General features: G+C 52.2%; 1 protein-coding gene across 2 annotated transcripts in view; it reads right to left on the reverse strand.

Annotated features, from left to right (window-relative positions):
* Positions 1–2,264: 2,264 nt before the first annotated feature.
* SEZ6 (seizure related 6 homolog (mouse)) overlaps positions 2,265–14,569 on the reverse strand; it is a 51,161-nt gene continuing 38,856 nt past the window's right edge. Inside the window, exons 5-17 of one of the 2 annotated variants that reach the window (XM_011990357.1) lie at positions 10,329–10,514; positions 8,168–8,336; positions 7,868–8,034; positions 7,061–7,255; positions 6,696–6,834; positions 6,387–6,583; positions 5,310–5,504; positions 4,708–4,899; positions 4,405–4,602; positions 4,069–4,107; positions 3,702–3,819; positions 3,511–3,613; positions 2,265–3,329 (exon numbers count right to left, since the gene is read on the reverse strand). In XM_011990357.1, coding sequence (XP_011845747.1) covers positions 3,300–3,329; positions 3,511–3,613; positions 3,702–3,819; positions 4,069–4,107; positions 4,405–4,602; positions 4,708–4,899; positions 5,310–5,504; positions 6,387–6,583; positions 6,696–6,834; positions 7,061–7,255; positions 7,868–8,034; positions 8,168–8,336; positions 10,329–10,514 — 1,928 coding nt within the window. In that variant the 3' untranslated portion in view covers positions 2,265–3,299. Of the gene's footprint in view, positions 3,346–3,510; positions 3,614–3,701; positions 3,820–4,068; positions 4,108–4,404; positions 4,603–4,707; positions 4,900–5,309; positions 5,505–6,386; positions 6,584–6,695; positions 6,835–7,060; positions 7,256–7,867; positions 8,035–8,167; positions 8,337–10,328; positions 10,515–14,569 lie in introns of both variants that reach the window. The other variant, XM_011990356.1, reaches the window with a different exon arrangement.

Below are 14,569 nucleotides of genomic sequence, written 5' to 3' on the forward strand. Positions count from 1 at the left end.
TAGAGACGGGGTTTCACCGTGTTAGCCAGGATGGTCTCGATCTCCTGACCTCGTGATCCACCCGTCTCGGCCTCCCAAAGTGCTGGGATTACAAGCTTGAGCCACCGCGCCCGGCCTACTCGGCCTACTTTTAATGTTAAGGGACACTTAGCATTCTCAGAGTCGTAAAGCTAGAAAGGATTTAGAGATCATCTGATTTAATCCCCTCGTTTCTAGATGCACAGGGAGGAGCAGTGATCTGCCTAGGTCACATAGTGCATTTATGGCAGACCTAAGAATTAGGTTTCTTGATTCTCAAACCAGACACTGTCCATTACACCATGTCGACTGTGTGTAAGGAATTGCTGTGCTTTCTTTGGGTACAGTAAGGAGGATGAGTTAGGTAGAGTAGGGATGTCAGTGTACAGAGTCTTAGGTTTCTGTTTTCCTGACTTTTCACTTTTCTGATGACCCTCTTGGTGCCTGGAAAGAATGATAAGGTCGTGGATGGTGGAGTGGAGAATGTCATGTGAATTGGCTGCTCTCTGCTTTCTACCAGCCTGAGCCAACAATAAACTTCAGTGGCTGTGGACCAGAGATGTGGCCCTCAGAGAGGGGAGGGCTGAGCTAGATTGTTTGTATGAAAGAGGCAAGATTTTCTATCTTCTATGGCTATACTTTATGCCACAGGCTCTCAGAGGTTAGAACCTCATGTGCCCTCTCTCTTTGGCTTTTTTTCCTACTGCTCAGGGCCCAGCTGTGCTGCTGTGTCAGCCTGAAGGCATTATGGAACAGATAAGTAAGCCATTGGTGTCCATCCACTGAACAAGGCTTTGCTTTGATCAACACCATCAGTTGCAGCTGATAATAGGAACTATGGGCTAATGAGGGAAATAAGACTTGGCTCTGTTGACAAGAGCCAGGGAAACTTCACACACCTTCCTCTTGGAACTTGGAGGATGAGGTTAGGCCAGTGGGGCCAAGGAATGGTGCCACCTTGGAGAGCTCCCGCCCTGACAGTTCAGGGGGGATTGAGGAGCGAGCAGGTGGGATACAGATGCCTCTGGAAGTGACCTCTTGTGGCTAATCTAGGCACTGCACTATGCAGTGACAAGAGCTTCTCATCCTTCAAGGTGGCTTGTGCTAGAGCCAGGGGTAGGCAGCATGAGTGGTCAAGACTTCCCTGTTGGAACACTGTAGAAGCAGAAGGTGCTGGTTGCTGCTATTATTTCTTTCGTGAATTTTTCTCTACTGGTTTCCGAGCTCCCATAATTTCCTGTTGCCTGCCTCTTGCTGTTACTCTTGGAGAGCAGTGACGCAGGGCACACCTCTCAGCATGGAATGTGCATACTGGGGGGCGACGCTGGGCACTTTCCATCTTGGTAGGTACTGGGGCCCACAGGGAAGGGTCAAACTTAAGAAGATCCTCCCAGCCACCTTTTTCCAGAGGCCATGGTTAGGGCCTTTGCCTAACTTAGGAGCCAAGCCCCTAAGCTGCATTACCACTGCTCCCGACAATCTGTTTTCTAACGCCAAGCCAGATTAGGGCTTCATGTTCTGGGGAATCAGTCTCTGTTTCCTATTCCAATTTCCCAAGCCTTGCTTACTTAGAAATAAGGGGAAGGAGAGATGCATCAGGCTTCCTGAGCCTAGTTAGCATTGAGAAGGGCATCAGTGGCATTGAGAAGGGATTTGGGAGTGTGCCAGCCTATAGTTCTGGACCTGGTAAGAAGGGGGAAATAAGGCATTGGGTGGATGTGCAGTGGGGTTCCTGGGCTCCCACATCCCTGCAACACCAGCCATTGGGGCCTCTGATTTTGCCTGCCATCTGTTGCACTGTCTCTTTTGCGACAGGGGACCCTGTTCAATTGCATGTAACAATTTGTTTTAAAATAAAATCTGAGCACTTTGGGTGGCTGAGGTGGGAGGACCACTTGAGCCCAGGAGTTGGAGACCAGCCTGGGCAACATAGTAAGACCCTGTCTCTACAATAATTTTTTTTTTTTAATTAGCCATGTGTGGTGGTCTGCACCTGTAGTCTTAACTATTCAGGAGGCTGAGGTGGATCACTTGAACCTTGGAGGTCAAGGCTGCAGTGAACTGTGAGCCAGCCACTGCACTCCACCCTGGATGACAGAGTGAGACCCTATCTCAAAAACAGTAGTAATAAAAATCTGAGGATGACTGGTTGGTGGGTCTAGCATGCCTTCTGGTCCTGAAGTCCATATCCCATTTATCTCCCACCTCCTGTCCCTCCAAGAAAGCATCAGTCACCTGGCCATTGCTTTTTTTTTTTTTTTTTTCCAAAAACACCATTTTAGTAAGGAAACAAGAGAAATAAAAGATTGTTCTCTGGCTGGAGCCCAGACCCCATATAATACATTACATGTACAAAGTGGTTTTCAGCTAGCTCCTGGGTGTCTCTCTGGGGCTCTCCTACCACCTGTTCCATGCCAAATTCCTGGGTCCTTGGACCTCTGCTCCTCTCCAGAATATGCCCACCCCCTCCCCTTATCCTGTAACACAGTGGCCAAGAGGAGGGCCTGACAAGTGGCTGGAATTGGAGGAGGGAGTATTGGGATGAAGATGTTTGTAACAGCCAAATAAACATTGGAGGAAAGTCTCCCTCTCCTCAGGGTATAGGGTGGTCATGGAGAATGGGGTGTCCTGCTTTGGTGTGGAGCATGAGTGCCCAGGGAAGCCCAACCTGAGGTGGGGGTAGGGTCCCCCTGAACCCCTTAGGATCTCCTAGAATTACTGCCTCCACTGGGACAGGGCAGGAGGTGGAACTGTCCAGAACTTTAGAGAACTAGAGACCTCCCAAGAGGCTGATGTTGGCATGCCAGGACTACCCAGAGGTCACCACTGAGAGGAGTTTTGGCCATTGGTGATGGCCCTGTGAGGAGCACCCTGGTGCAGTTTCCACCATGGTCAAGTTGACCCTGCTGCAGGTTGCTGTGCCAGGGCGGGATGGTGGTCATATGGAGAAAGGTACTCCTGCTCTGCTTGTGTGTTCCAGGCTGGTCCAGGGCATGATGAGGCTCAGGATGCTGGCTGTTGATGCTTGTGCTCCAGCTGTGTTCTGTCCACAGGTAGATGCCCCCTGACATGGGCCCAAAGAAGGGCCCCTAGTGGTCAATGACACCAAGAAAATAGGCCATGGTGGGCATTGCAGGCAGGGAAGGGCACAACTTCTTGAGGGATTGGTGGCATCTCCTCCCAGGTGGTATGTACAGGAGGTGGAGGGACAGCAGGAAACAAGGAGCCTTGCTGCTGGACTGTGGTGCAGGTCTGAGTTGGCTTCCCTAGGCTGCCCCCACCTAGATGGAAACTTCATATTCTCTCGTCTCCTGCAAAGGAAAGAGACTGCTGGGAGTTGGAAACTTGTATTAGGTTTGCCAGGCCATAATTCACCTTCCCTAGGAAAAGGAAAAAAAGTGAGAGGGCTTGGCAGGACCCTCAGGGTTATCTGCCCAAAGAAGCAAAGAACTGGGTCTTGGATAAGGTGGCAAGGTTGGCATGGTTACTTACTCCAGTCTCGTAAGTTGGATTGTCAAACGCTGACTCTACGGTAATGCGGTTGTAGGGGCGGGGGCGTGTGCGGGGCAGCTGCAGGGAGCTTTTTCCCTGGAGCCTGTGGGGCAGAGAAGCCTGTGAGTCAGGAGCACTGGGTAGGAGTGAAGTATGCAGGTATGCAGAGCAGAAAGAGAAACCAGACTCACCTGGAGAAGTAGAAGTATACACCTCCTACCAACAACACCATCGCCACCAGTGGCAAGAAGATGGCAGCTGCAATGTGGGCAGCATCCAGGGTGCTGGAGGCAGCAGGCGCCTTGGCAACTGAAGACACAGAGGGTGGGACTGGAGCAGAGGTCTCTGTCACTTGGATCCCATATTCTCTCACCTCTGCCCAAGGGCATCTGGCTACCAGCTCCCTCTAGCTGACTGGGTGCAGGGAAACTTTTTACCCTGCTAGGCCCAAACCCCCCTCTCTCTCTGCCCTCCATCCTTGGGAAGCCCATGACCTGGGAGCCGTGAGAACCAGGACCAGGGAGACCACTTATGTGGCCCTCAAGGGTGGAGACTCACCATCCAGGCTGCGGCTGTTGTAGAACCCATCCAGAGAGGCTGGAACAAAAGGGGAGGGCCAAGGGCAGTGGGTGAGCCCAATGGCCCAAACCACTAAGGCAGGGAGCAGAGGTAGTGGGATGATCACAGGAAGGATTTGTCCAAGGAGAGCCCACTCCAGCATTTGTCTTGGTGATGCCAGATCAGAAGGATCTGGCAGAGACTGGGGAGACCAAGGGTCTATTCTATTACTATGAAGCTGGCATGGGCAGGTGGTTCTGGTTCTCAACATTGGACATCTTTGCCAGAGCAGCTCTATGGGCCAGGGAGGGTTTTGAGGAGTGACAGGGCACTCACCAGCCTTACAGATGGGTGGGGGGTCACTCCAATGCGAGGGGTGCCCAGGCACACACTTGATGCTGGCCTGGCCTTTCAGCACATAGCCAGGGGCACAAGAGAAGTGGATGGTGGCCCCTGCTGGATGTAGCCGCTTCTCAGGACTTCGGGCACCATTCTCAGGGGCACTGAGACCATGGCATGGCTTGAGCTGTTCCACTGCAAAGCAGGCAGAGCGCAGTGAGGGTGTCATGCCCTTGGCCTCCAAGGCAGCATCTTTTATCTCCAACTAGAGGTTTTCCTTCCTACTCAACTGACACTTACGGAGACATTTAGGGGCCCGGTCACTCCACTTGGGGCTGCCGGCCTGGCGATCATGGCAGGTGAGGATGGAGGTGCCCGTCAGCACAAAACCCTGGTCACAGATATATTGCACGGTGGCCCCCACAGGAAACTTGGGGCTGGATATGAGGCGTCGGCTGTGCTCCACATCTCCGGGGTCATGGCAGGAAGTCACTATGGGTAGGGGATGATGGAGAGAAGTAGCCCAAGGAGAACTAAGCAGAGGCCAGTCCACCCTGGCTTTGTTCCAGGCCAGCTAACTTCTTCATGTCATATGGGTCTACCCCCTATGTGTCTGTCCCTACCATTGTGCTGGTGTGTCCCCGCCATTTGTCCCCTTTCCATCTATTAGGTTCGATAAACACTGATTGGCCATCTACCAGGAATGAAATACTTAAGAGTACTTGGCTGATAACACCATGAAAAGGTATCATCCCCATTTCACAGATGAGGAAACTGAGGCTATAAGAGGTGAAGGAACTTTGAGGATACTAGCTAATAACAGCTACAGTCTGGTTCAGAATCCAGGAGAGAGGTGTGGAGGTTGCATTGGGAAGGGGAGCATGGGGAACAGATATACTCACCCCTCTGGCATGAGGGCAGGTCCTCACTCCAAGTCAGGTCCCATTGGCACATGAGGACACTGGATCCCACCACCTGGTAGCCAGGGTAGCACTGGTAAGTGACCACAGTGCCGTGCACTAGCTCAGGCTGCGATGGGCTCTTCCAGCCATTGGGAATCTCAGGCAGCTCCGGACATGTGTCATTGCGGGGCACCTCTGGGGGCACAGAGGCACAAGATGCAGCTCCTCGGCCAGCACCAAAGTGACTGTCCCCCTCATCTTCAGGGCACTCTGACTCCTTCTAGTTTGTCCTGGACCTAGACTGTCCTGAGTGGGCTCAGTTATCCATTCCTCTCTTCTCAAGGGCCCCTCCTTGACTGCCTCTGACATTGCTCTGTCTCCTAGATTCCAGGGTTAGCATTTAAGCTTTGGCCTTACTTCCAAAAGCACCTTGACCAGTTCCTTAGGCCTGAGAGACGGGGCCAGGCAGGGTGAGGGAAATTGTCACTTCTATGAAAGATTGTCAGAAAGAAGCCAGCACCTTTCCTTAGTTCCCCCATTTTTGTTTGAAAGTTGTTCTGGCCAGGTGCAGTGGCTCACACCTGTAATCTCAGCACTTTGGGAGGCTGAGGTGGGCAGATCACTTGAGGCCAGGAGTTTGAGACCAGCCTGGCCAACATGGCGAAACCCTGTCTCCATTAAAAATACAAAAATTAGCCAGGCATGGTGGCATGCACCTGTAATCCCAGCTACTCAGGAGGATGAGGCACGAGAATCACTTGAGCCCAGGAGGTGGAGGTTGCAATGAGCAGAGATTGCACCATGGCCTGGGTGACAGAGGGACACTGTCCCCCCCACCAAAAAGAAAGGAAGAAAAAGAAAGTTGTTCTGCTGCCTACCCAAACCCCTCTTGCCACTTCAGAATTCTGGCTCCCCCTCAGGGCAGATGGAGAACAGGACTAGCTTCCTCCGGGTGATCCCTGGTGCTTTTCCAGCTTCCTCTTGTCTGAGAGAGCATTCAGGCACCTCACTGCCCTGGCCTCTTTGACTTGCCATGGCTTGCTGTCTGCACTCTGAATAGGGTAGGGACAAGCTCACCAAAGAAGTGGATGACGAAGCCCTGCTGGTAGCCCAGCACTGGGGTCCCGGGGTCCGACTGGAACTGAATGGTGACATCAGCCATGGAGGTAAAGAGCTTGAAGTGGCTATGGGGCCCTGAGTACTGGCCCAGGACCCGGGCTGTCAGGTCATCCCCATCATAGAAGGTAAGTACATCACCAGGGCCTATGCGCAGCCTGTGGAGGAGGAGCGTCAGGGCAGAGCCGGCTCAGGGGCCCGAGGATGGGCTTGACAAGGGATATCCCCAGACCTCAGGAGTTGGCTCAGCCTGACCCGGTAGGCACTCACACTCGGACGTCCAGCATGATGCGCTTGTCCTCTTCCACATGCACACCCCAGATGCAATCCTGTCCACGACCGTAGGGCTCTGGCCAGTTGGGAGAGAGCACCACACCAGCTGAGTCTGTGATCTCCCCGCTGCACACGGCTGGAAGGCAAGGGAGGTCCAGAAGGGTCTTTTCCAGCTTACCATGGTGTTGTTTACCATCTGCCCACAGGAGTGCCCACCAGTTGCTGGGACCCCCCACCTCCTCCTTGGAGGAAGCCTGAACCATGCATATCACAGGGCCTCTGTGGCCCCAGGCTCTGTGGCTATTCCCCTGGTACCCACCCTGCTTTTTGCCCAGCAGGCCCATCCACTGGTGCCTACTGACCTCGGCAGGCTGGCTCTGTCTCATTCCACTGGGGGTCGTGGGGGTCAACACACTCGATGATGATGGAGCCCTGCTCCAGGGTGTAGCCAGGGTCGCAGCTGAACTCCACAGTCGTACCCACAGGGTAGGTGGGTGCGCTGCTGCTGAAGTTGCCGTATTTGACAAAGGGCTCATAGCAATGGCCCTGCTGGAAGGCTGTAAACCACAGGGCCCAGCCTAGCTCAGCCTTGACTGGTATTAAACACAGTGGGCAAGAATCCCCCTACTTCCCTCCCCAGAGCCTTTCTTTTCCTGGGTACGAATGACAAATATATGTCCTGGGGTTGGAGCAGAAAGGTGATGGAGGAGGAACAGCCAAGAGCATCCATCCCTATTATGCTCAGGAGGCCATCTTGATCACCATGCTGTTCCCAGTGCCTGGTTTTGTGCTTAGTACACAGAAGGTACTCCGTACATGTTTTTTGAATGAATTAATCAATGCATACATGCATAAATGGTTCTAGAATGTCTCCTACAGCAATTCTTTCTTAAGGGTTGAGGCCTTTTTTGCTTTTCAGAATCTGGAGAATTTATTCCCTTGGACCACAGGGACTGGGTCCAGGCAGAGGTTTCCTGCAAAGCTGGGGTAGGGATCCTGGACCCAAAGAGAGGAGCAGGGAAAGGGGGCCTAAGTACCGAGTGAGCAGGGGCTGACTTGGAAGGAGTGACAGCATGGAGGCAGAGAGGGGTAGGGTGTGGGAGAAAGACCCTAGGCCCAAGCCCATCCCCCTGGACCCCCCACCCCCAGTGAGGCCCCAGCAGGCTCACCCTCATAGCGCAGGGCCATGCCTGCAGCTGCCCCGCTGCTGTCAGTACTGAGCTCGACAAAGAAGTGTTTGCCAGAGCTGAGCAGGCCCTCAATGGGCAGGTATTCCACCTCATAGGAATCATACACCGGTGGGGCCTCCACGTTGTCCCCATTGCGAATGATGAGCCTGAACCAGGAGAGTGGCAGCTATGTAGGCTGGTGGCTGACCCAGAGGGGGTGTGGCCCCAGGCTTGGGTAGTGTCCCTCCAGTAGGGTATTACCAGGCCAGGCACTCCCATTCCACTAGGACAGCCCCTCACCTGTCATCATCCTCTGCCAGGGAAACCTTCTCAAAGTGCAAGTGTAGCCGCTGGCCCTCAGGAGCCTCAAGCAGCCAGTGACAGGTGAGGTTGTTGCTGTAGTTGCCCGGGAAGCCTGGAGAGACGATGCGGCCGGTGGTAGCGTTGCGGATCACTCCGCCGCAGGCAGCTGTAAGACCAGGACAGGAGGTAGCCTAGGCCCCTGCCTGAACCCAGGCAGCCTAACATGCCTTCCTCCCTTTCCCAGCTCTGCTTCCTCTGCTTGGAGCAGCGGGGACCTTGCCTCCCTGCCATCTTTGCTCTCATGGTCCTGAAGGTAACCTTTTAGCCCTGTGAACTTGCATCTCCAGGCATCTTGAGCTCCAGAATCCTGCCGCCTAACCTTTCACACCCTTGGGGCTCACCAGGGCATCTCTCTTGACTGTGGGTAGATGTGTCACTGCCTGCTTGTGTGCCCAGGTAAGTCACTTTCCCTCTCTGCTGACTTCTCTAGAAGGCCGACTCTTCCCCAGGTGGACTTTATTAAAGCCCTTACTGTGGGCTTCAACCTTCTTGGAGTTAAAGCTGAAAATAGCATTCAAGCCCTTTATGAATCCAACTCTCTCTAGACTCTGCTTCAGTCCCTTCTCCCCGCATACCCTCTCCTTCAGGCACACTTCACTGTGTCCTCACTATCTCATGCTATTTCATGCCTCCACACCTCTGCATATGCTGTTCCAGGAATCCACGCCACTTTCCCAAACTAATATTTCTGAAATCCTTTCATCCTGTCTCCTTGGGAAGCCTTGCTTGTCTCCTCCCTCATCTTGGAGTAGCTTTCTGTCCCTCAGGCCCCTCCACCACTCTGCCTTTACTCCTATTGTAGCATCCTCTGCACTGAGCTGCTTGCTGGCCTCCCCGCTAGATCCTTGAGGGCTGAGAATGCGTCTGTGTTATTCATCTCTGGTTGTGCCTGGCACCCAGGAAGAATTTATAGAATGAAATAAGATTCATCGCTGGATTCAACGGTGGCTCAAGCCTGTAATCTCAGCACTTTGGGAAGCTGAGGCAAGTGGATCACCTGAGGTCAAGAGTTCGAGATCAGACTGGCCAACATGGTGAAACCCCATCTCTACTAAAAATACAAAAAAATTAGCTGGGTGTGGTGGCATACACTTGTAACCTCAGCTACTCTGGAGAGTGAGACAGGAGAATCACTTGAACCCGGGAGGCAGAGGTTGCAGTGAGCGGAGATCGTGCCACTGCACTCCAGCCTGGGTGACAAAGGGAGACTCCATCTAAAAAAAAAAAAAAAAATTCAAAAGCCTAAGCCCATACCCACTAAAAAGAAAAGCCCAAGTTGCCTTTCATACTGCAAATGAAATACTGCGTCTTCCTTTCTCCAACAAGCCCCCTTTCATTGGTGGCAATCCCAGACCTGATCACTCAGGACCAGACCCGGGAGTTCCCTTTCCCTTTCCCCAGTTCCCATCAGTTTCTGGAACTTCCCTCCTCTTCTTTCCCCAACTCACAATGTAAGTTCAAACTGTCTTGCCTGGCTGGCCTCCCAGCCATCTCCTGAGGCATTCTAAGCCCCTCCCTTCTCTCATAAGCTTCAACAGCTCCTCAGCCTGTATCTTGCCCCCGACACTCAAGGCCCTCCCATTGCCCTTGCCACATTGTCTCAGACTTCAGCCAAACCTGGCTGTCTTCTGTGTCCCTAAACACCCTCACCTTCCTGCCTCTATGTCCCTGCCCACGTTGTTCCCTCCATCTAAATGTCAAACTTGCAGTGCCACCTCCCCTAGGAAGCCTCCTAAATGTCCAGCTAAGAATGATTGTGCCCTTGCCTCCCAGGTCACTTTATGTCTTTTCATTGGTGCTTTTTACTTCTTGCCCTGGAAATTGGTGACCTCTCTGCTTTCTCCTTTCCCTCTTTCCTGGAAATGTGGGTTCTTTGAGGGCACAGTCCCTGTTTAATTCAGCTCTGTATACCTGTGGTGCTTTCATCTAGTAGATGCTCAGTAAGTGCAGGTTGGATGAATGCCACTGAGGTGCGCGGCCATTTAATGGCTTCCTTATGAAGAGCAAATTAAAGTGGCAGACAACAATAGAGAGCAGGGGGGAGCCCCCACCTCACTTCTCTGCTCGGCACTGAGCCCTTTCACCTGGGGACACTCACCGATGCAGACGGGCTCCTTTGAATCCCAGAAGGGCTGGGTAGCATTGAGACAGGTGAGATGCCTGGCGCCCTTCAGCTGGTAGCCAGTGGCACAATGGAAGCGGGCACTACCCCCTGGGTGGAGGCTGGTGACAGTCACATCTCCATAAGCTGGACGATGGGGAAAGTGGCAGCTCAGGAGATAGGCTGCAAACAGAGAACGGGCGACACTGTACATGTGCAGGGTGGAGGCGGGAGCTAAGCCATTGGTGGGGGAAGGTCTGCCTCAGTGTGCCTGGAGGTGTCATTTGGGGCCAGAGGAAGCACTAGGAGTTCCAAAACGACTCCAATCTCCTCCCTAGAAGGTGTCAATGATATTTCCGACAGCCTGGGCTGGTTAGTGGAGCAGACACAGAGCTGGAAATTAGAAGGGTTGGGTTCTGGCTCAAACTTTGTGACACTTTAGGCAGGTTATTTAATCTTTTTGTGTGTGTTTCCTCATTTGTTAAATGAGGTTTAAAATCCCAGCCCACCCACAGGGTTACTGTGAGAATAAATGGGATAGTATTTTATCTAGCTTGGTATCCCTGGTACCCAGCTGATAATATATCTTCAATATATGCTTATTGAATGACTCTAGACATGAAAGCACTCGAAATAGTGAAAAACCTATACTGATGTAAAGTGTTGATACTGTTTTTCCTTTAGGGAATAAATATGAATTGCAGCAGCAAAGACTGAAGTCAGACGGTAAAGGCTTTCCCAGTATTCACTGAGAAATGCTAAAAAGCTTGATGCCAATGGCTGTGGACTTCTTTTAAAACAGAATGGCGGCCGGGTCGGTGTCTCATGCCTGTAATCTCAGTACTTTGGGAGGCTGAGGCAGGTGAATCACCTGAGGACGGGAGTTCGAGACCAGCCTGACCAACATGGATAAACCCCGTCTCTACTGAAAATGCAAAATTAGCAGGACATGCTGGCACATGCCTGTAATCCCAGCTACTTGGGAGGCTGAGGCAGGAGAATCGCTTGAACCCGGAGGTGGAGGTTGTGGTGAGCCGAGATTATGCCATTACATTCCAGCCTGGGCAACGAGAGCAAAACTCCATCTCAAAACAACAAACAGCCGGGAGCGGTGGCTCAAGCCTGTAATCCCAGCACTTTGGGAGGCCGAGGCGGGTGAATCACCTGAGGTCAGGAGTTCGAGACCAGCCTGGCCAACATGAAGAAATCCCATCTGTACTAAAAATACAAAAATTAGCCGGGCATGATGGCAGGCGTCTGTAATCCCAGCTACACGGGAGGCTGAGGCAGGAGAATCGCTTGAACCCTGCAGGCAGAGGTTGCAGTGAGCCGTGGTCGTGCCATTGCGCTCCAGCCTGGGGGACAAGGGCGAGACTTCGTCTCAAAAAAACAAACTTACAAACAAAATTCAGAATGATGGTAGGCTGGGGCAAGGTGGGAGGGTTGCTTAAGGCCAGGAGTTTGAGACCAGCCTGGGCAATATAGTGAGGTATCCCCATCTCTATAAAAATTTTTTAAAAAATAGCCAGGCATGGTGATGTGTACCTGTAGTCTTAGCTACTCAGGAGGCTGAAGTGGGATCGCTTGAGCCTAGGAGTTTAAGGCTGCAGTGAACTATGATTGCACCACTGAGCTCCAGCCTAGGTGACAGAGTGCATCCCTGTTTCAAAAAAACAACATCAAACAAGAAAAAGATGGGGACGACGGCAGGGAGGCAGTGCACTGCCTTCATGGAAGTTGCAGGAAGAACAAGTTGCCCTGGGAAACCTGGTCGCTTTGGAATTGTCATACCAAATTTGACCAAATGGTGGCAGCAAATCCTACAAAACTACCTGGCATATCCAGATCCTGGGGTCAAGCTGGGGTGGTAGCTAAAAGGCTCAACCGCATGCTGTGGCTCACTCCTGTAATCCCAGCACTTTGGGAGGCTGAGGCGGACGGATGGCCCGAGGTCAGGAGTTCAAGACCAGCGTGGCCAACATGGCAAAACCCCATCTCTACTAAAAAAAAAACCAAAAATATTAGTTGGGCACGGTGGCAGACGCCTCGGGAGGCTGAGGCAGGAGAATCGCTTGCACCTGGGAGGCAGAGGTTGCAGTGAGTCGATATCGTGCCACTGTACTCCAGCCTGGGCGACAGAGTGAGACTCCATGTCTCAAAAAATAAAATAAAATAAAATAAAATAAAATAAAATAAAATAAAATAAAAGTGAAGATCCGGCCAGGCGCCTGTCTCTTATACACATCTAGATGTGTATAAGAGACAGATCCCAACACTTTGGGAGGCTGAGGTGTGTAGATCACAAAGTCAGGAGTTCAAGACCAGCCTGGCCAACATGGTAAAACCCCATCTCTACTGAAAATACAAAAAAAATTGATCTAGGCGTGGTGGCACCCGCCTGTAGTCCCAGTTACTTGGGAGGCTGAGGCAGGAGAATTGCTTGAACCCAGGAGGCAGAGGTTGCAGTGAGTGGAGATTGTGCTACTGCACTCCAGCCTGGGTGACAGAGCGAGACTCTTTCTCAAAAAAAAGTGAAGATCCTGGCTTGCGTCTGAGAGGTGAGAGCAGAGGCCTGGAGGGGTCAAGGAGAGGCAAGAGGCTTGTGCTACAGAGCCTGATAACCCTTGGGGTGGTCAAAAAGTGAGGATTGTCTAGACTGAAGAACTTGGGTCTTGGGGTAGGGGGCAGCCCCACTGATAGTATCAGGTAAATGGGAGGAGAGGTCCATGCAAGGTCTCTGTTCCTGGGTGCCTTTGTGTGAATAGAAAAGTGGGCCCTCTTTCCTCCCCCCATTAAAAAGAAAAAGAAAAAGGGGCTGTCTCTGTGCAGACCAGGGTCCATAAATTTGAGTTTTATGACTTTCACCTGTCCTGTTACTATATCTGTGAAAGTGGGAGGAGAATTCGTCCTCTTCTGTCTCTCATGGGGCTCTGGAAAGAATGGTCAGTAAGTGGCTAGTTGTGCTTGGCAGGCAGTACAGGGCAGTGCTCAGCAGGTGGACTGTGGGTCAGACTGCCTGGGTTTGAATGCAGGCTTCTTCCCTACGTGCTGTGCCACCGCGGACAAGTTACCTAAATTCTCTCTGCCTCAGTTGCCTCATTTATCCACCCATTTTCAGTATTACATCCAAGGTTGTGGAGGTTAAGTGAGAAGACATATGTGCAGTTCCTGAACAAATGCCTGAGACATCAGCCTGCTGTTATTGTTTGTAATCTTGATTAATAATAGCACCTCACATCTGCATGTACCTTCCAGATTCTAAAATGCCTCCACACTCTTCTTTCTTGATGTCTACAATGTGCTTGGGAGGAAGGCAGGCAAGGTAGGGGCTATTAGCCCTTTTTTTTTTTTTTTTTTTTTTGAGACGGAGTCTGGCTCTGTTGCCCAGGCTGGAGTGCAGTGGCCGGATCTCAGCTCACTGCAAGCCCCGCCTCCCGGGTTCACGCCATTCTCCTGCCTCAGCCTCCCGAGTAGCTGGGAGTACAGGCGCCCGCCACCTCGCCCGGCTAATTTTTTTTGTATTTTAGTAGAGACGGGGTTTCACCGTGTTAGCCAGGATGGTCTCGATCTCCTGAACTCGTGATCCGCCCGTCTCGGCCTCCCAAAGTGCTGGGATTACAGGCTTGAGCCACCGCGCCCGGCCTATTAGCCCATTTTCAGATGAGGAGAACAGGTTCAGAGAGACCCTGTGCCCTCATCACATAGCAAGGAAGCGCTAGACCAGGAACTTGAAGCTCCTGGGCTCTGGAGCCTTCTTGCTTTCCACCACCACCCCACCTGCATCCCCATTTGAAGTAGAAACTTGGGTTCAGGAGTCAGAGAAATCTGAGAGTAACAGACAAGCCTGCTCTGGGTGGTTGTCCAGGGCAGCCACTCACAGTGACCTGGGGAGAGATCCCAGGCCAGGATGGGATGGGGAAAGGGGTGGGGGGCACCACGCCCAGAGTGGCGGAGGTTAAGAGGTTAACTGACACCTAGTGGGGTCTAGACCAGGCCAGATTCAGGCCCAGCATTCCCCCCTACATCTTCCCCTTTGAGTTCTTATCACAACTCTAGTAAGGGAGGGCCCTCATTTCACAGATGAGGAAACTGGCCTGGAATAGGGTGAGGGTAGGAGGCTGGGGGCAGACAATGAAGACCCCAGACTCCATAGTAGTTAAAGTACCACTTCCCAGGATGAGCTTCCTCCTGTTGCCATGACAACCGTTCCCGGGGAGCCTGCACCACTGCAATCTGTT

Source organism: Mandrillus leucophaeus, unplaced genomic scaffold (genome assembly GCF_000951045.1).
Source record: "Mandrillus leucophaeus isolate KB7577 unplaced genomic scaffold, Mleu.le_1.0 Scaffold379, whole genome shotgun sequence".
Lineage (NCBI taxonomy): Eukaryota > Metazoa > Chordata > Mammalia > Primates > Cercopithecidae > Mandrillus > Mandrillus leucophaeus.